Source organism: Anticarsia gemmatalis, chromosome 13 (genome assembly GCF_050436995.1).
Source record: "Anticarsia gemmatalis isolate Benzon Research Colony breed Stoneville strain chromosome 13, ilAntGemm2 primary, whole genome shotgun sequence".
In the NCBI taxonomy this organism is placed as follows: domain Eukaryota; kingdom Metazoa; phylum Arthropoda; class Insecta; order Lepidoptera; family Erebidae; genus Anticarsia; species Anticarsia gemmatalis.
The window spans coordinates 6640849-6660809 of record NC_134757.1 but is presented as its reverse complement, the minus strand read 5'-3'; the positions used below and the strand labels follow the sequence as shown (position 1 = coordinate 6660809).

Sequence of the window (19961 nt, the reverse complement as noted above, 5' to 3'; positions counted from 1 at the left end):
TTTGATGTAACTTAAATTTATTAAAACGTTAATGTGGATATATATTTTTCATTTATTTTCATTGAAACAATATCTGTCTGCAATCTCTTCAAATATTTCCATGACTTTTTGTCGGTAGTCCAAATTATTTTCTTTCATCATTTTCTTTATAAAATGTCCTTTATTTTTATTAAGAATATCTTCGAACTGCACGTTGTCACAAAATACCTTTGTTGTAACATCATCGTCCACCCAAAACTGCGGTATAAGACAGGCACACACGACAAGTCCCCACATTGTTTGTTCTTCGGCAGAGATAAGAAACTCTTCCTTAGACAGTATGTTATCAATATTACTGTTGCTAAGATGCCTCTGCAGCTCATCGTAATAAAAATCCAAAAATGTACCCATGTTATCTAAACGAAACTTTGGATCAAGATTACAACAAAGAAGTACCATTACATCTGAGGCAGGTGGCTGGTATCGAACTGCTTGGAAGTCAACGAACAAGCAATCATCTGGTACTAAATCGTTGCCATCTTTTCTGTAGCGAAACATTAAGTTATTGTTCCATAGATCTCGATGACAAATCACATTGACGCGACCGGGAGCGTAGCTGCTTAAATCCAATGCAGTGGACCAAATTTCATGCCATCGACTTTCAATAAGATTGATTTCTCTTGCGTCATATTTAGAATACGTTTTCATAGCATCCAAAGCTCCAGCCATACATTGGACGTACCATTCACATGAAATATGATAGCCTCCCTCGCCAAGCACCTGTGCGAAATCGTCGTTTATTTTGTAAAGACTATGCGTTTCTTGCCTTTTGTTTTGCTCGAATATGATTGAAGATGCATGAAATCTTGCAAGTGTCTTTAAAGCTTGTAGGGTATGGGCCATGTCAAATCTATCAAATTTATTTCTGAGGGTATACTGTAGCGCATTTAAGTCTTCAAAAACCATTGCATCTTTGAGTGCTGTTATCAATTTTGGTCCCCAAGGTTTTAAATCTGAAATTAATATTAACATTACCTCTGTGACTAGTTGATGCAACTTTTAAACGATTGTTTATCTAAGTACAGACAATACACACGTTATAAACGGTGTGAGCTGTGGGCCATAATACTACAACAGAATCGAACCCGGTATATCATGTCATAAATAATCATCGGTCCATTAAGTTTTACAAGAAAACGAGGAGGCATTAAAAACACATCATGAAATAATTGAGATGACTTACCAGATACTTCCAACAATGTTTTAATTTCAGAGTAAAAAGAAGATTCTTTATCGAAAAGTTTCATCTCCTTCACCATTTCTGCCTTCGCTATATTTGTTCTAGAAATAGCTTTGATGAAGAAATGAAGGACTTTCCGATTCTTCAGGTGCACCTTCACTTTCCAGTACTCCGCCAGAAACCCTAACATTTTGTTGCTAGCATAATTAACAGAATAATTTTCTATCGCACAACTATCATTTGCATTATTGTATCTCGAAAGAATTAGTTTGATATCTTCTTCTGAAAACTGATTTAAACTTGGTTCCACCGCACACGTCGCCATGTTGAAAGATGTCCTTATTATTCTACTACTAAAATCACTATAGAATATATAAATTGCTTCATAAACGTCTGATATTTGTAAATGATAATGTGGTCGTTAGCGCAACGCTTCCCTTGTAATAGCAGCAATATCGCAAAGTCAATATTGATATCATAAGTACAAATTACCCAGTGTAAATATGCTACAGTTTCAGAAAATGACAGTATTGCTAGACCGTGTGTGTATTTATATATGATAAAATAGATATAATGTAGGAAATGTAGTGTTATGTTGCTAAATGTTGGCTGAATAATTGTCAAGATTAATTTAGTTCAAAGAACCCCTTTTGTAGTGCTCTATCTTTACACAACAATCACTCATATTAGACTGATCTTATCTTCTATCTATTATCGTGGCAAAATTGTGCACACAAATCTGCATCGGAATAAACAAACAATGAAAACATTATTAGAAATGTATGCAAGTGGTGAGAGCTGAAAATGGTTAGAAGCAAAAAGTTAATATGGGGAACTGTGTGTTATAGTGCATAATCACCTCGCCACGATCAATTTATTGATGCAAAGAATATATAAGAAAAACCTTTTCCTAATAGGTAGATTTTAATTTAAAGCTATTACTATTAACATTAACATATCAGTTTCCACTTTAATTATAACAAGATTTTTAAGTAGGGTACAACATTATATAGAAAAACACTTTAAAATAAAATACACTTTTTTATCAGTAATATATTTGCATTAGAATATTACAACTGTTTACAATTACTTAGTAGGTGAATAAGTACCTATATATATATTTAATGCTTGAACCCAAGGACCGGAGTAGAGTGACCGGCTGGAGCATATTTTACTTAAAAGGTTCACAGTTTTCACCTCTTTCTTGTGGAAGAACAAATCTTTCAACCATTTCATCAAACAGTTCGGTAACCCTAGCTCTATATTTATCATCTTCATAAGCATAATCTATGAACTCTTTACTGCGAGTCACCACGTTCGCTATTCTAGAAGACTCAGGGTTGCAGAATATTTCCTCCCGCTTGAATTTATTCATAGCAACGATTGGAGTAATAAGACCCGCTTGCGTCATCCCAAAAACAATACTTTTCTCGTAAGCTTCCATTATAGTATCTTTATCAAATATATCTTCAACATTCACTCCGCCATATTCTAGTTCTTTAGCTAATACTGCATAGTAAAACCATATGAGTTTGTCGGTCCAAGTATTTCTATCAGATCGAGACGTATTAAAATATATCAGTGATGATAAATCAAGCATCGGAGAGCAATAAAGAACCGTTTGAAAGTCCACAAACAAGGCGTGATACAAGCCAGCTTCCTTTTTTAAAAATATATTGTTAGTCCAAAGATCACGGTGCACTACAACGTTCCGGTACTCACTGCTGGGTTTCATAAGCTCAATAGCTTTGTCATACAGTATAGGTACAACTAAATCCAAATATTTATTGAAATTAGATCTTGATCTATATTCAGAAAACTCTTTCAGAAAATCTATAACAGCATTTCTACCAGTGTTCCGCCAATCTGAACCTTTGCAGGGTTCTTGCAAGTAATCGCTGTAGTCTTCCCATATTCTGTAAGGTCGCCCCAACATCTTGCTTCTCCTTTCTTCAAAAATGTATGACTGTGCGTGAAACCTAGCCAGAGTAGCGACCGATGCCTTCAATTCTTCAAATGTCAAAGTTTCCTGATGATGAGGCATGACGTAGCCTTGAAGTGAGACGTTTTCAAACACAAACAAGTCTTCTTTAATGAACAACAACTTAGGTCTCCATTTATGTAGCCCTGAAAAGTAACGAACGCAGCTAGTTAATGTCAGGTACAAGCGGCTAAGTAATGAAATATTTTGGTATTTAACGACAACTTATCGTGGCGGTGGACAGTATCATTATGTTACCTATTAGATTTCTTATAGGTCAATATCCACACGGTGGCGATTTAATATGGATGATGTTTCTATTTAATGGCTATGATACAGACGCAGTCTTCGCTCGGAGAGTGGTTAAGACAGTTAGAGTAACTTTTTACTATACTTAATTACTACCATTATTGCTCTTATTTCTTGAAATTAGAGCAATAATTGCAGTAAGTCCTAAGCTATAAATAACCCACGAGTCATTGAGGTAAATAATGCAAATCTTACCTTCAAAATTTTGGAATTCCGTAAAAAGAGTACTCAGCATAATATATTCCTTCTTAAAGAAATTTAATTCATTTAGATATTCAGCTTTCCACTTGTCGAACCTCGGCATACATTTTACAAATAACTTTGTTTTTGATATTATCCCATTTGATTCTGCTTGTATAATGAGATGTAGATGATCCCCCAAGTATCCAATTATTTTGTCTTCGAATTCCTCAAAGGTCCAGTTTATCACATTAGATATTCCACATTGTTTGGCGATCAAATAAATTTCGTGTTCGTTTAATAACTCCATAGTTATAACGTGATATTCACAGACGTAATAACGTCTTTGTTAATCACGACTGTACTTTATAATGTAGACATTTTGTAGAATTTCAGATAATATTGCACGCAAGTAAATATACTAACAGTTGATAGTAATGATAATTAGTAAATACATAGGTAACTAAAGCTTGAGATATAAATTGAGTTTTTTAAAGACAATCGATGTTTTTAACATTTATGATACTTTAGGACAAGCCTCACTAGGACAAGTCATAATAATATATGGAAATTGCTTTGATTAAAAATACACGATATAAACAGGAACCCGGTAATAAATCAGACTTAATAAGTTCATTACGTGATAAGCAAAATAATGAATAACTAGTACCTAGTTGCATAATGTAGTATTAAGTTGTCCCTATTAAATATACTGATTGAATTCCAGCATCAGGCTAGGTTCCTATGGATATTTCTGTTAGGAAACTTCGAATACCACCTAAAATTCTTTACTATATGAGACAGAACAAATCACCTTTTCAATGCTTTATAAAACATCGCATTCTCATCAGAATAATTTTAAAAATATTTTGAATAACCTTCATATATTCACTCCGTTGTCTTTCGGAAGTATGAATCTCCCAACGATTTCATCAAACAGTTCGGTAACTCTGATTCGGTATTTATCGTCTTCACGTGCATATTCTATAAACTCTTTACTCCGGGACACTACGTTTGCTCTTTTAGACGAGTCAGGGTTATAAAATATTTCCTCTCTTTTCTCTTTACTCATAGCAACGATCGGAATAATGAGACTAGCTTGTGTTATACCGAAAACTATGCTTTCCTCGTAAGCCTTTAAGATGGAACATTTATCAATGATATCTTCTACCTTCACACCGCTTCTTTTTAATTCTTCAGACAATACAGCGTAATAATAACTTATCAGTTCGTTCGTCCAAATGTGTCTACTAGTTCGCGAAGTATTGAAGTAGATCAATGACGACAGATCAAGCATTGGAGAACAATATAAAACAGTTTGATAATCCACAAACATCGCGTGATATGATGTACTGGCTAATTTCTTCAAGAATATATTGTTACTCCAAAGATCGCGATGTACAACTACATTTCGGTACACTGGACTAGGTTTCATAAGTTCCATGGCTTTTTCGTATAACGTCGGTATGACTATTTCTAGGTGTTTATTAAAATTAGGTCTTGACTTGTGTTTAGAAAAGACTTTGAGGTATTCAATAACTGCATCTTTTCCCACATTTCTCCAGTCTGCTCCTGCTGAAGGCTCTTGTAAGTAATCGCTGTAGTGCTCCCATATTCTGAATGGTCTTCTGAGTTCATTACTTCTCCTTTCTTCGTAAATGTACGACTGAGCGTGAAATCTAGCCAACGTTGCAACTGTCGCCTTTAGTTCTTCGAAACTTAAGGTTTCCTGATGGTGAGGAATAGTATATCCTTGAAGAATAACATTTTCAAACACAAAAATATCTTCTTTAATAAATAGAAGATTAGGTCGCCACTTAGGTGAGCCTGCAATTTAAGGTAAATAGGTATACAGATATACAGAGGGGATAAAAACTATCGTACTTAATTTGTCCGATTTTTAATAAAGTTTTCATTTATTTAAATATTATTGGGATAAAATATGAAAATAAATACACCGCACTTACCTTCTGAAGCTCCAAATTCATTAAAGAGCGCGTTGAGCATGATATATTCTTTCTTAAAGAAGTTTAATTCTTTAAGGTATTCTGCCTTCCAATGGTCAAACCTTGGCATACATTTTACAAAGAGCCTTAGTTCACTGTTGATTCCATTGGACTCCACATGAATGATAAGATTCAAATGATCACCCAAATATCCAAGAGTTTTGTCTTCAAATTCTTCATAAGTCCACTTTACCACATTAGAAAAGCCACATTGTTTTGCAATTAACAATATTTCGTCCTGATTCAATAAATCCATTGTTTATCGTTTCGTTCACAGGACTATTGTGACTTAGTCAACTACAACAATGCTTTATACTGTATGCAGGTACTCGTGATATAAATAATAATTATTGGGTACAGATAGAAACCGATCGATAAATCCATAATACTGGTAGCAAGGATAATTTGACGAAATAATTACAGGTATGTTCTACCAAAACAATGTTAGGTACATATAGGGTTTAAATATAAAACTAAAATATGTTTTATCCAGAATTTTATTTATCAAAAATATTGACATTACACCCCGAACATAGAACTGGTCGAATGTAAATCTAAGAACGGTTCTGACATAATCTTATTCAGTTTCTTCTCTTTAACGGCTTCGTAATTAGGGGTCCAGAGTTCAGTGACCTTTGGCGCGTAGGGTCCGTTTAGTTTGGACTTATCGCCGTCTTCGTCATCACTGGAATCTTCGTCAATCTCCATTGGTTTGTCTTCTTGATCATCGTCGGTTTGTTCTTGTAAGTCCATGCCTGATAGACGCTGTAGGAATGAGGTGCATAGAAGGCTGACTGGCGGCACCATGTGAGGAGACGCCAATGAAAACTGGAACAATGAGTAAACAATCAATTATGCAATTCGCAAATCATCGTTACGCGGTTGAAATTGTGAACCAATATCTGGTATGTACCTTGAGATTTTAGATAAAAATGATGTTCACATACCCAGTAAAGGAGAATGGGCACTCCTGGGCGGTCGGCGGCCGTTAATGAAAGTAGTGTCAAATTAAAGTAATGATAACTAGGAACAACTTTTACTAAGAACGTTTCGCTGCAATCCTTTCAGGAAACAATATATTGACATGTAAATATAATGGAATTTCATAGAACAAATACAATTATTTCGTGTCTGTAATGCATTTAATGTTGTGTAATAACGTTACATCTTCTTATAACGTTTGCAATGCCATCAAAATGAACAATAATCGTAACTCGTATCTATCTATCATATGGTTCACCTAGTTTCAAAGTTGTTCAAGCCGCCCGAATGTTATCTTAGTTGACAACCACCGGGACCGGCTTTTGACGTGCCCTCGGAGGCACGGAGAAGCTCAGTTCAAATACCACAATGCGGTCACCCATCTATAGAATGACCGCGCCAACGGTTGCTTAACCAACAGATCGTTTACCGACCAGTGAGCGCAACTGGCTATGAACGCCTCGTTTTTAAGCTGAGCATTCAAGACAGATAAGTCGTCTCAGTGAATATATTATAGAAGAGCAAGATGTTTACTTGTTACGATATATATATATTTACATGTTATGATTGTTCGAATATTAATAATGTCTACATTTGTATGCAATAATATAAATAGTACTTTTTATTTAATCTCCGAATATAAGCCAAAAATATGTTTTTATACTATTAAAAGTGCTCAAAAACAAAAATGTATTTTGTTCGTCATATAAGTGCGTCGCGGCAATAAAACTTTTACACGGTAATTATAGGACTAAACTACATAAAAAAAACAAAAAATCAATTTTGGCCGCGGATCGCCCAGGCTCCATACTATTTTGCCCATTCTCCTTTATAATAGTTTTATATGGAAACATTATTAAAACTTATTACTTGGCCAGCGTGGTGGACTCAAGGCTTAACCCCGTCCTCAATGCGGGAGGAGACCCGTGCTCAGCAGTGGGACATAAATGAGTTAATTTTATTTAATATTACAAAAATGGTGGGGTAAGCACTAGACTTTTTTTCACATCAGTACTTTTACAGTTTTATCATCAAGAAAATACGCACAAAATAAAAAGTTTCTAACAATAGAAGTATGTTATGACGAGATCGGCTTATCTGTTGTCTTCATGATTTATCAATTTATCAGACAAGGTCCAGTATATGTTAGTAGGGCAATGTAACTGAAGGTTGATACTTGGTGACTTCAAAACACGGAAGTTATTTCACAAAGGGCGTTGGACAAAAGAAAAGCGAATAATGACAATGAACCTTAATTGCTTTTAGCTTATTGTGAAAATTGTTGCATAAGTCCTTTTCTATGAAGTTACGCCAAACATAAGCATACTTCATTTGGAACGGCGTAACGTGCAATGGGTAAAGATGAAACTGTTAATGATTCATTTAAGAGAAAATATTCTTGAAAAATATTGTTTTAACAGGTCAGCGCATATTTTAATTATGGCGTTTAATTAACGCTATTGGTTCAATGTTATTGTTTTCATGTATTATTCAGAACTTTGGTCACAGTAACATTTTCACCTAAGGATAACTAAAGATGCGCTTACGACAGTCATTATTAAAGTAACATAATTGCTAGACATCAGTACTTTTTATTACTTATCTATGTTTCGAGGGAATTAGAAAGAGTTTACACATATCTTAGAATAGTTATCAAAAGTCTAAACAAAGATAGATACTAACACGTAATACAAGTAGTAAGTCAAGTACTTATAGGACGAATTGATAACAAGTAGTGATTACAATTAATTGTCCTTTCACAAGGAGTAATGAATAGGTTAATGTACTTATATGAAACCAAAATTGCCTGTTTTACCAATTGTTCTAAAACTTTACCAATCACGATATCGACTTATCCGCTTCACGTAACACGAAATAGGTTAACAAAGAAATATCATGCATCAATTCAAATATTAGACCTATACCTACCTACATAGGCCTAAGCAGAAGTAACACATATTACTTCTGCTTCTATGTTAGCGAGAACAAAAAAATAATATGAATGTAGACACTTTAAACAAAAATGATAAATGAATCAATATAGATCTAGATAATATACTGTATTATTCACAGAGTTGTTACACAGTGGTTTTGTAGATATTGGGCCTAGTCGCAAAATGACCTGCATTCGTTGTTGGACTCATGACTTATCCTGTGTTTTAAATAAAATTTATAAAACGTCCTTTATATTTTTTGCAATATAAACCGATAAAAAAATATCAAAATTTACAGTTACAGTGTTACAGTATGTTTCCTTACTCTACTTGTTCCATCTCAGATCAACCGTGAAAACCAACATACCTGGTATAGATACTGGTAATTACATTGTGTTTTAATAATTACCAATCGTCTGCTGACAAATAAGGACAAACTAGTCTTAAATATAAAAGAGATAGGTCACTTTACGAATAAGGTATTATGAGAATGATTCTTTCGTAGAGTGAGGTATTTCGATAGTAAGTGCTTTTGAAGAATAAGCCATTCCGCGAATAAGCCTTCTTATCGACATGAGCCATTGTACGAATAGGTCTTAAATCTACAAAACTTAGAAGGTTACCCATTTCAAATAAAAGACCTAAATACCTGTGCTATACTAGAAGAGGCTGATGCACTGAAATCAATAGCGCTGGCGTCGACTGCGGTCGCGGACTGCACCTCCGACAGTTGCTGTTCCGCCAACAGCGCGCCGAAGTTCGACCGCGGCAGTTTGCGGTGCGATATCACTTCTAGGCGACCGTCGTCACTCGCCTCCGGTTCTATGCAGTAGATCTCCTGTGAATAATCGTCATATTTTTAGGTGCGAAAAAGAACACCATACGAGGTTGTTTGGTGACTATAGGAATGATATCGTAACAATTTCTTTTTTTTTTTTTTTCTTTTTTTTTTTAATTAATTTCTTTGGACTGTTGGTAGCCTAGCCGGTTGGATTAGTCGGTAAACTTGATAACAAAAGGTATCCTGACTACGTGTTGCTGTAATGTTGCTACAACACCGATTAGGTTATATGTATAAGAATGTTGAATGTTTGAAACAAAAATATTTCCAATCTTTAAGTTAAACAATGTTTTTTGTTCATTGCTTTTATTTTATACTAGCTGACCCGCGCAACTTCGCTTGCGTCACATAAGAGAGAATGGGTCAGAATTTTCCATGTTTTTGTAACACTTTTTACTGTTACCTACTCTGCTCCTATTGGTCGTAGCGTGATGATATAAAATATGCTTTTTTTCACGAAAAATATTCTCAAAATTATTTATATCTCTTAGTATAACGAAGTCGCGCTAAGGCATATCCGCCATTAAAACCGTTGCCATGGCAACGGAATTTTGTTAATTCAATGTCATTATAATATTGATTTTTCGCGACATCGTTGAATTTTCTGAATTTTCCCGGGAAATGCGTCATTTTTCCGGGGTAAAAAGTAGCCTATGTCCTTTCTCGGGTATCAAAATATCTCCATACCAAATTTCATGCAAATTGGTTCAATAGTTTAGACGTGATTGAGTAGCAGACAGACAGATAGACAGACAGACAGACAGACAGACAGACAGACAGACAGACAGACAGACAGACAGACAGACAGACAGACAGAGTTACTTTGGCATTTATAAGATTAGTATGGATTTCTTAATTTATAATTTAACTATCGCATACTTACAGAATCATTTCTCATTAGATAAAGCCTGATGTCGTCATCGTAACACGTGCCAAAAGCACATTGTTTGAAAACGCCTGTAGATGGAGCCACCAACTGTTTCTTAGTCAATATTGGAGTTGAATTATGTGGAGTAAATACGTACACTGTAACAAGAAAACAATAGTTATTATAAATATACATATATTATATAACTTAAGTTCATAAATAATTGTCTTCGTAAGTGCTTACCGTCATTATTTGTGGTCGCTACTGCAATTTTATTAGAGAATCTATGTGCGGCTAAACATGTAGGGTTGATTTGTACCAGCCATTTCACAGTTAAGGATAGTAGACTCCATACTGCAACACATTTCTCTGTTGTGCATACCAACTGAAATTAAAATATATTATTAGATTATTCTTTGGCTCTTCTCGAACATTGGGAAAAACTTTTATTAAATAACAATACATCATCTACCAAATTAACTTATATTATTATCAATTCGTATGTATGTACAACTTAGTCATCCTATTTTAGCCGAGTGCTTGATAAAATAAAAATTATAAAAAATGTAAACTTACATAATGTGCTGCATCCTTGTTGCCAAACTGAACATGAACGCCTTTTGGTCGCAAGGCTGGATGTGACAGAGTGGTCCTTAGATTGCATAGATGTGTGTCCCATAACGTCAGCTTAGAGCCGAACCACGCGGCGATCAACGAACCATCTTGAGATATCGCGACCCCACCCATGGTATACTCATCGTCCCTTCCAATACTAACTTTACCCATCTCACTAGCAAGCGAATGCTCCTTGTGAATATTAAACAGCCTCTTTATTATATCATTCTTGCTATTCACTTCTCTAAGATAAGGCAACTCTCCATCTTTCCCTGGTTTATATTTGGCGGCATCTTTGAAATCATTCAACACGTTGTTCGATATAAACTGACCAATGCCTGACGAGTAATAACAAGCAGTGAGACACGCCCACGCGATTTTCTTACGAGTCTGAGAAGTCTCTCTCTTCCATATTCTGAACTTTTGATCAGCACCAGCTGACACACAAAATTCGCCTTTATTATTAAGAGCTAAAGAAACAACATTGCATCCCCCGTGTGAGAGACCGACGACCGTGTTTAGTTGAAATGGTGTTGCGTTATTGTATTGTGCATGCCAGAACTTGAGCTTTTCTTCTGGGTATATGATGCCGTCATTTCTGTATTCCGAAGTGACTAGCCATTCACCGTTCCCACTGACAGCAGCGCAAGTCACTTCCGTTTCTAACGGTAATAAGTTCCATCGTTCTGATGGTAGACTGTTCATTTCTGTTATGTCTAACTGCAAACAAAGAAAAAAGACGGATGAAGAAAGCTTTACGTCTCCTTCCTAACTTTCATATAGACATTTGTTTGTCAGGTCTTTAGATTAAATAAAAAACATTTGGACGCTCGTAAGTCACGTCGTACGTGGTATGCGGGTATGCGTAGACGTATACGTATTGCGCACACGTGTTCGCTGGATTTTATTTTATATTTTAGTATTGCAAACTACTCCACTTTGCCATTGCGTAAGATATTATTTAACATAAGTCAAGGCATACCTCAAAAGATACGTGGAGTTTCACGTCAATAAAAGCTTACAAATCAAACAATACATTAAAACTCAAGAAATGTGAACTCACATTGTACAAAACTTTATCTGTAGTAGTAGAGTAGAGTTGCAAATGTCCGGTTCGTCCCGCGGTGATGAGCGCTTCAAGTGGCTGGTGGTAGACGAGCGCGCCGCCCACAGCCCGCGCCGCCGGCGACACGCCACCACACTCCAGGATCGTGGACACTACACGTAGTTGCGCGTTTGCGATCACCACCGCTAACACACAAAATTAGATTGGTTATAAATCATAGTGATTAGAAAGATATACTTAGCAAAAGTTAGTTGTTTGTGTTTCTTGATACAATATAATTATATAGTTAAGATTCTAATTTATACAGTTATGTTTTTGGTTTGCTTTGTTAATTTTAATCATTAGTATGTTGTGAGGTTCTTGCACCTGCACTTGGACACCATAGACTTCTGAAAACGTAAACCTCTCTCTTGTATTGGGAGGAGACCCACACTTTGTCATCTTTTTTGAGAGAAAGAGTAAAGAGTTTCTTTAATTACTTTATGTTTCAAAGTTTGGTATCAACTTACAATTATTGGTGAGAGTAACAGCCACATGGTTATTGTCTGTTGTGATAAATTTAACCATTCCTGGAAGTCGAGGAATAAAAGCTTTCTCATTGGCTCTATGAGATAAATTTCCAATAGTCCACTTCACTAAAACCTTCTCCATGCCACCAGAATATAGATAATTGCCTGGAATAAAAATAAAATAATGACACAATTGATGACAACTTTCTTCAAATTAACAAAAAATGTTTCCATTCTGATATTTTATGTAATTTTTATATTTAAGATAGACGGTTTGGTTTTCTCTATTGATTACGCCAAGCATAAAAATATCCCTCAACTTTAAGCATAAGTATCATGTTATCTGGTGACAAGTATTGTAGCAATAGAAACAGTCCAACAAAATGATGTTTCTATATTTGGCTGTGAAGAGTATTCAAGACCCTTACACGCAATAACCACTGATAGCCAATACCTTTACAGAATTTGAAACATCAGATTGAGAATCATACTGAAGACAAAATAGTTACATTCACCTTCAAAACAAAGAAAGCATTCAAACAAGAACAATACATACCTTGTATTGAAAAGCAAGTTGCCAGTGGAGGTAGAAAGTGCCAATGTAACACTTCCCTAGCCACCTTTTTATAGTCAAACAAATATCCTCTAAATACAGTGCATCGACCCAGTGTGTCTGTGATTGCAACTGCATTGGCCTTTTGGTGTGCCGATACTGACATTATGCGGTAGCCATTGTGGTTTATGATTCTAAAAGAAATTATTAATAAAACTCTGATATTAAATTGTCGGCAATTTCCAGCGACGGGAATGTTATGAAAGAATATATTTTAATAAGTATTTTTTTATTATTGCAGTGTTTAATAGAGAAACTTTATATTAAAGTGTGAATTACACAGAAAGCAGATGTGTGTCAGGTTGGGGTCTGGATAAGAGTATGGTAGGTCTAATTACATTCATATGAATGATATCACACTCCCGACATGTACCTGCGTGTTGTGATAATAGCTCTTTACAGTCTAATTCATAGAGCAGTTGAATTTAGATTGAACAATATTATTGTAACTAAAATAATATGTCATTTTTATTCTTTATCTATATATTAAAACTTATATGATGTATTCTATTAAGGACCAATACTTACTGTGTTTTGAGGTGTGGCTGCTGAAGATTTTGTATGAACAAATACTTGGTACCATTAGTTATGGCCACATATTTCTCTCCGGCACACACTCCCAATGACACTCGTACCATATCAGGAAACAATGCTCTAGTGTCATTGTATGCATACAATAGTTCCCCAGTTTTTGTTGAATAAGTGCAGAGACTGCAATGCTTCTGTTTCGGCACAGTATATGTGATACAACACTCATTGCTCTCTACCAAATCAAATGTGACCACTTTTGAATTTGGTGGTAGTCTTAATTTCTGGGAAAATATACAATTTATTAAGTATAACATAGACATATCTAGTAATGACTAACCGCTGGTATCTGGGACTGAGTATATTTAAGGTAGTTTATTTATTCAATAGCATTTTTTTTATATGAGTTTTCACACTATTGAATTGATAAACTACCGCTAAATGTATCTCAGAATCCGGGGGTAAGAGTAGTAGCACAAATTACTAAATAAAATCAATACTGACAGTTTCTCTAAGTACAGCTCCATTTTCCCAGGTCCATATTGTAACTACACCTTCATCTGAACATCCGTACAAGTTGTAATTGTCATTTTCAGGAAACTGCAGGGCAATAAGCTCTTTTGCCACATTTTCAGTTTCAAGTGTTCGCACACAATCCCCAGTTTGTATATTGTACACTCGAACTATATTCTCGACGATAATAGCTACAGACCTGAAAATCGCGAGACGGTATGATTATATTTGGTACAATAAAACAAAGAATATAAATGCATATCGACAGAGTTACTTACTCTCCATCCGGCGAAAACACAGGACGATGATCTATAATACTTCTACCGGCTTTTCTATGAAAATTGTATTTAACGCTTTCGGTATTATCGCTGCCCACTTTTACACCCATTTTGTAGAAAAAGACAATTGTTATTCTACAAGCATAGTAGTAAACACGAAATGAACATATGAGATAACCTCAAATATTATGGATAATAGATATTCAGTTTAGTAGTAAATCCAGAATGTTGAGCATTTGATAAGTGACATTAAATGTACAGGTTAAAACGAGATAGCTTCGTAAAAAAATGCTTCAAATTAATACAGAACTTTTATAAGCAGTATGCACTGGAACGCGAACTATGAGCGTTTGGATACACGCACAAAAATATGTTTTGATAAAAATTGATTAGGCATTTATATGAGAATGAAACTTGAAAACCATTTCATTCTTTACATTTTTTATTAATAATTTAACCCAAAGGAAGCTCCATACAAGGTTTCAAAATGTCGAAATGGATATATTTGCAACTTTTGTTTTCAGTCCCTGGTCGAGATGACCACCATGCTAAAAAAAAATTCCGTAACTATCAAAGTGACAGCACTGACGTACTGTCAAACAAGCCGCATGTGTCAATATTTGTCATTCTGCGGCTTGTAGTGCAGCACGGGATTTTAAAATTGTTTCTTTTTCGATAATAACCACATAAATTAGTGAAGTTATTGGTGTTTTGTTCAAAAATTTCACGATGGCTGCTGAAATATCAGAGGCTCAGTTGCAAGTTCGCTTTATAACCAAACAAGAACAGTAAGTAAATTCATGCGCCCACAGCGTGGCGAGGTTTCAAAAGTTACAATATAACTTAAAAATACTGGTTATTATTTCAGGTATGCCGTTCCAGATAGTCCTTATGCCATCCAGAGTAATTTTCAGTCTTCGGAGTTGAATACGTTGATCAATGCGTTGTTGAAAGAAACAAATGCATCGATCGAAAAGGCTGTTGAGTTTGATTTCCTAGTATGTGGGGAACTGTTGTGTACATCGCTTGCGGAGCATTTACAAGAGAAGGGCGTTTCTACAGAAGATACTCTAGAGATAGAATATCTAGAGAGATTTCCCGCTCCCTCCCCACAGGATTGTTTAATGCATGATGATTGGGTGTCAACTGTGCATACACATCAAAACTGGTGCGTATTTTACACAAGATTATATTTCGTTATTTATGAATTGATATATCATATCTATTCAGAATTCTGAAGTTGAAAAATTGATTAATTTTATGAGTTAGAAAAGACCTCGCTCAGAAAAGACCTGTGGATTATCACTAATGATTCACATGTACTTATGATTCTAAATATATTTCAGGATCCTCTCTGGCAGTTATGACAACAGCATTCACATCTGGAGCACAAAAGGACAGCATAAGTTGGCTATTCCTGGCCACACATCTCCAGTGAAAGCTGTCTCTTGGGTATCGTTCAATGGAGAACAGGCTGTATTTGCAAGGTACACCCAAAAAACTCAATTTCATATATTTTTATGTTAACATTTGTTCCTAAAGCGTAAACATACTGTGGTGAAAATATTATATTTTTTTCAATGTTTGAACACTTTTCTGTAAGTACACTAAACCGCAACTAACATTCAAAAAGATTAATGTATTTTATTCAAAATTTTCAATGAGTTATTTACATTACACTTTATTATACTGTAGATCGTAAATAATGTGTTTTTGTCCACCAGTACATCAGTTATAGGAGGCTACTTACGTAAGTAGTAATTATTTGGTGGCTTATTACATTGACAATGAAAACATACTAAGTTCTTACATTCATTAGGAACCAATTTTCAAAAATTCTGATACATCATTTGAAACTTCCAAAACACAAATAATTATAAATCTGTTATGCTATATCTTGAACTAAACGGCCCTATTACTGAAAAACATCTTTGCTGAATTTCCATGAAAATCACCTATTTTCAAAACCATGATGCTATTTCCAGTTTATATTACTGATTTATATGTGAAACCATTCCAGTGGCTCTCATGATCAATCAGCCATGCTGTGGGTGTGGAATGTTGCCCGCAATTCAGTGGACTGCGTGGTGACTTGTCGTGGACATGACAAGGGTGTGGAGTGTCTTGCGGTGTCGGCTGATGCTAGCCGATTTGTAACCGGCAGTTGGGATAATAATATTTGTCTTTGGAGTGCAAGTAAGTGTAAACAATTACACTATTAGTTATAACTAACAGAAGTTTCAGTTTCAACCAAAAGTTTATTTAAATTGGCTAAATATCAGCAGAATCCTTGTGATCTCAGGTTAGCAAGTGACTGTAGTTTGGTATTAAAAATTAAATAAGCTCTATGCTAATTCACCATTTTATTATTATTTTGTTTGAAAGCCAAGTGACTTTTGTCTGATTTTAGGATAGTTTGAATGAAACTATAATGTTTAAATTTTACATATTTCATAAATCATCTCTTCACTAATTGTTGCATTACTTAGTTTGTGATTTTAACTTACGTTCTTTTAGGTTTATCTGATGAAGACAATGTCCCAGCCAAGAAGAGGAGTAAACCAGAGCATGGTAATTCAAGAGAGCCCTTGTCCACACTGAAAGGGCACAGGGAAGCAATATCAGGGGTACAATGGATGGACTTTAACACAGTGCTCTCGAGTGGTTGGGATCACTTGTTGAAAATATGGGACTGTGAACTGGGTGGCATCAAACAAGACATTGCTGGTAAATTATAATTTGTTTATAGATTTGTATTTTTTCTCTACTTTTTATTTACGAAGTGTGAATGTAGTGTGACTAACCACTTTTTTACTTACTTCCACAATCAAAACTGGTTGTGTCACCCAGACTTTTCAATTCTATTATGAATCATTAATATTTGTAGATCACAAAAAACCACTGGTACTGTCGGACCCTTTTCGCTTTTGTAGTAGGGCGATATGTTATATTTTTTTCATTTCATGTAGACTACCTTATTACAGCTTGTTTTACTTGTTTTTCAGGTAATAAGGCGTTCTTCGACGTAAATTGGTCTCCGTTAAATAACAGTCTGATCACTGCATCAGCTGACAGACACATTCGCCTCTACGATCCCAGATCTACAGGTAACATATCTTGATTATTACTTAATTCAAGTTTTAAAACAAAGATTTATTCTTCGTGTGTAGTAGTTCTTTGGTTAGCTGCTCGATACTCTATCATTCTTTCAACATTTTTACTTTATTGAGGAGCTCGTGGCTTAGTTTACAACAGCCGCACGGATCGATCTCTGAGGTTAAGCTACGCTTGCCGAGGTTGTTCCGTGGATGGGTGACCATCTTATACATATCGAGTTCCTCCGTGTTTCGGAAGGCACGTTAAATTGTGGGTCCCGGCTGTCATTTTCGAAGATCTTTGACAGTCGTTAACAGTAGTCAGAAGCTTGAAAGTCTGACAACCAGTCTTACCGACGGGTATCGTGTTAATACCTAAGTTACTGGGTTGTGGAGGTCAGATAGGCAGTCGCTCCATGTAAAACACTGGTATTCAGCTGCATCCGGTGAGACTGGAAGCTGACTCCAACATAGTTTGGAACAAAGGCTAAGCGAATATATAATTTACCAAAGATAAAATTTTATATTCCTGAGAATCGCGTAGTTTCATTACTTAAAAAAAAACGTTACCTTTGTTTTATGACTATCTTTGAACAAAAAAATAAACAATGTCAAGTGTTGAAATCCAGGTAAGCAAATTTAATACATCAATGTAATATAGAAGGAATACATTTTATCTGCTACTTGTGGCTAAAATATCAGTCGTAAATCGAATAATTATTCTGTGTCAAAAACTAGAAAGTGTCCTTCATTATAAGGACTTTTCACATTCAAACACTATTTTATTAAGCTCACTCTTTCTATTTTCTTCACCCATATCTTATATGGTAAATATTTCAGAGAGCATTGTAAAGACGACGTTCACATCACACACGGGGTGGGTGCAGTCAGTGCGCTGGTCCACTACGCGCGACACTCTGTTCTTATCGGCCGGCTACGATGGACAAGTCAAGCTGTGGGAGACTAGGAGGTATGTGTTATTTGTTACATCTCTTATTTGAAGCAATAAAAGTGTTTTGGATTCTTAAATGTAGTGAAACTATATTTCTCGATAAGTTTCTGAGACCCAATAATACTTTATTGGAAGTAACTAACTAAAAATATGAATGGTATCTGTATTTGGGTATTTTAACAACTACGATTTTAGCAGCCCGATGACACTGGTGCAGTATGATTTGAACTAATAGTGTTTTGCTCAACGGCTGAAGAAGCTTTTTGCTGTTTCGTTGAACCTTACTTCAAATCTTGACTTACAAAATAGCATATTTTAATAGAACTTAACACTTACTTAATTTCATATGTTTCCGGTCACATTGAACATTCAGATAAATGACTTCATTGTGCTGTGGACATCAGTATTCCCAAGCCTTGTATACAAGAATACAATATAACAATAGTTTGATTGTAATAGCTTGTTAACACATCATTATTTTAATAGGTGTATCTTGATGTGAATTTAATCATGTTAAATTTGTGTTCCAGCCCGAGAACGCCTCTCTATGACATGAGTGGACATGAAGACAAAGTGCTGTGCTGTGATTGGTCAAACCCAGCTCTACTCGTCAGCGGCTCGAGTGACAACACACTTAGAATATTCAAAGCAAAACACTACGGCAATGCGTGAAACACCACTCCATTAATTTAGTGACTGATTTACCATTGTTACAGATCAATAGTAAGGAGCAACTTTTTATTATGTTCGGACAGTCTCAATAGTCCTTCAACACTACATGTTATTTAGAATAATATTTTTATTAGGAATTAAGGTGATTAATAAATAAGTTGAATTACATTTATCTGTTTTATTGTCTGCAAAAGTAATCGTCCCAGTTTTGTTAATTATATAAATACTAGTTGACGCAGCTCTGCTCACGTATTTTAATTAGTTTTTTCTCTGCATATTATATTCATCCGTCTTAAATACAGTCTTACAAAAGCAATAAATCTAATTGGTTGAGCCGCTCCTGAGTTTTGCGCTTTGCATTTGGCGATTCTTTTTTATAATTTGTCTACTTGTACATGTAGATGTAAAATGATCCTACATTCTACAATTTAATATTATCATTCCTTACATTAAGAATATCTTTCGCAATTAGAATGTTCCGGTGGGACGTAGATAAAGTTTTAAGTTTTGCGAGTTGTAGCGACATCTGTCGTGCAGTAATTGAATTAATACAATAAACAGTGTGGACACACTACCTCTCCATTAATTTGAAGCCAATTGGTTGAGCCGTCCTTGTCGGAAAATAAATCCACACCTACCAGGAGATCATGACTTGTGGTGGTGTTGTTGTCTCTATGTTATGTTCTACCATTAGGTAGAAAAGCGGTCGCACGGATAAATAGAATCCCATGTCTGTCTCCTGGTTCTAAGCTACATCTTCACCAATTTTCGGCCAAATAGGTTCAGCCGTTCTTTAGATAC

The 19961-nt window shown here is 35.3% G+C and overlaps 5 protein-coding genes across 5 annotated transcripts; 1 reads left to right on the top strand and 4 right to left on the bottom strand.

The window, feature by feature from the left end:
• LOC142977894 (uncharacterized) lies at positions 1-1618 on the bottom strand. The gene is made up of 2 exons (XM_076122024.1): positions 1223-1618; positions 1-992 (listed from the first exon to the last, which is right to left on the bottom strand). Exons 1-2 carry the CDS (start codon positions 1542-1544, stop codon positions 49-51), a joined length of 1266 nt encoding a protein of 421 aa, XP_075978139.1. The 5' UTR covers positions 1545-1618; the 3' UTR covers positions 1-48.
• Positions 1619-2232: 614 nt separating this feature from the next.
• Positions 2233-4043, bottom strand: LOC142977689 (uncharacterized). Its single transcript, XM_076121763.1, has 2 exons — positions 3705-4043; positions 2233-3346 (listed from the first exon to the last, which is right to left on the bottom strand). Exons 1-2 carry the CDS (start codon positions 3997-3999, stop codon positions 2391-2393), a joined length of 1251 nt encoding a protein of 416 aa, XP_075977878.1. The 5' UTR covers positions 4000-4043; the 3' UTR covers positions 2233-2390.
• A 526-nt stretch (positions 4044-4569) lies between these two features.
• On the bottom strand, positions 4570-5951 carry LOC142977740 (uncharacterized). Its single transcript, XM_076121823.1, has 2 exons — positions 5657-5951; positions 4570-5516 (listed from the first exon to the last, which is right to left on the bottom strand). Exons 1-2 carry the CDS (start codon positions 5949-5951, stop codon positions 4570-4572), a joined length of 1242 nt encoding a protein of 413 aa, XP_075977938.1.
• A 225-nt stretch (positions 5952-6176) lies between these two features.
• l(2)05287 (WD repeat-containing protein l(2)05287) lies at positions 6177-14647 on the bottom strand. The gene is made up of 11 exons (XM_076121879.1): positions 14442-14647; positions 14155-14362; positions 13651-13934; positions 13066-13256; positions 12510-12674; positions 11998-12185; positions 10896-11654; positions 10563-10704; positions 10335-10477; positions 9260-9448; positions 6177-6523 (listed from the first exon to the last, which is right to left on the bottom strand). The coding sequence occupies exons 1-11, from the start codon at positions 14549-14551 to the stop codon at positions 6215-6217; spliced, it is 2688 nt and encodes an 895-aa protein (XP_075977994.1). The 5' UTR covers positions 14552-14647; the 3' UTR covers positions 6177-6214.
• Positions 14648-15050: 403 nt separating this feature from the next.
• On the top strand, positions 15051-19328 carry LOC142977902 (ribosome biogenesis protein WDR12 homolog). Its single transcript, XM_076122031.1, has 8 exons — positions 15051-15229; positions 15310-15609; positions 15788-15928; positions 16462-16637; positions 16959-17168; positions 17447-17548; positions 18377-18506; positions 19019-19328. The coding sequence occupies exons 1-8, from the start codon at positions 15171-15173 to the stop codon at positions 19158-19160; spliced, it is 1260 nt and encodes a 419-aa protein (XP_075978146.1). The 5' UTR covers positions 15051-15170; the 3' UTR covers positions 19161-19328.
• Positions 19329-19961: the final 633 nt, after the last annotated feature.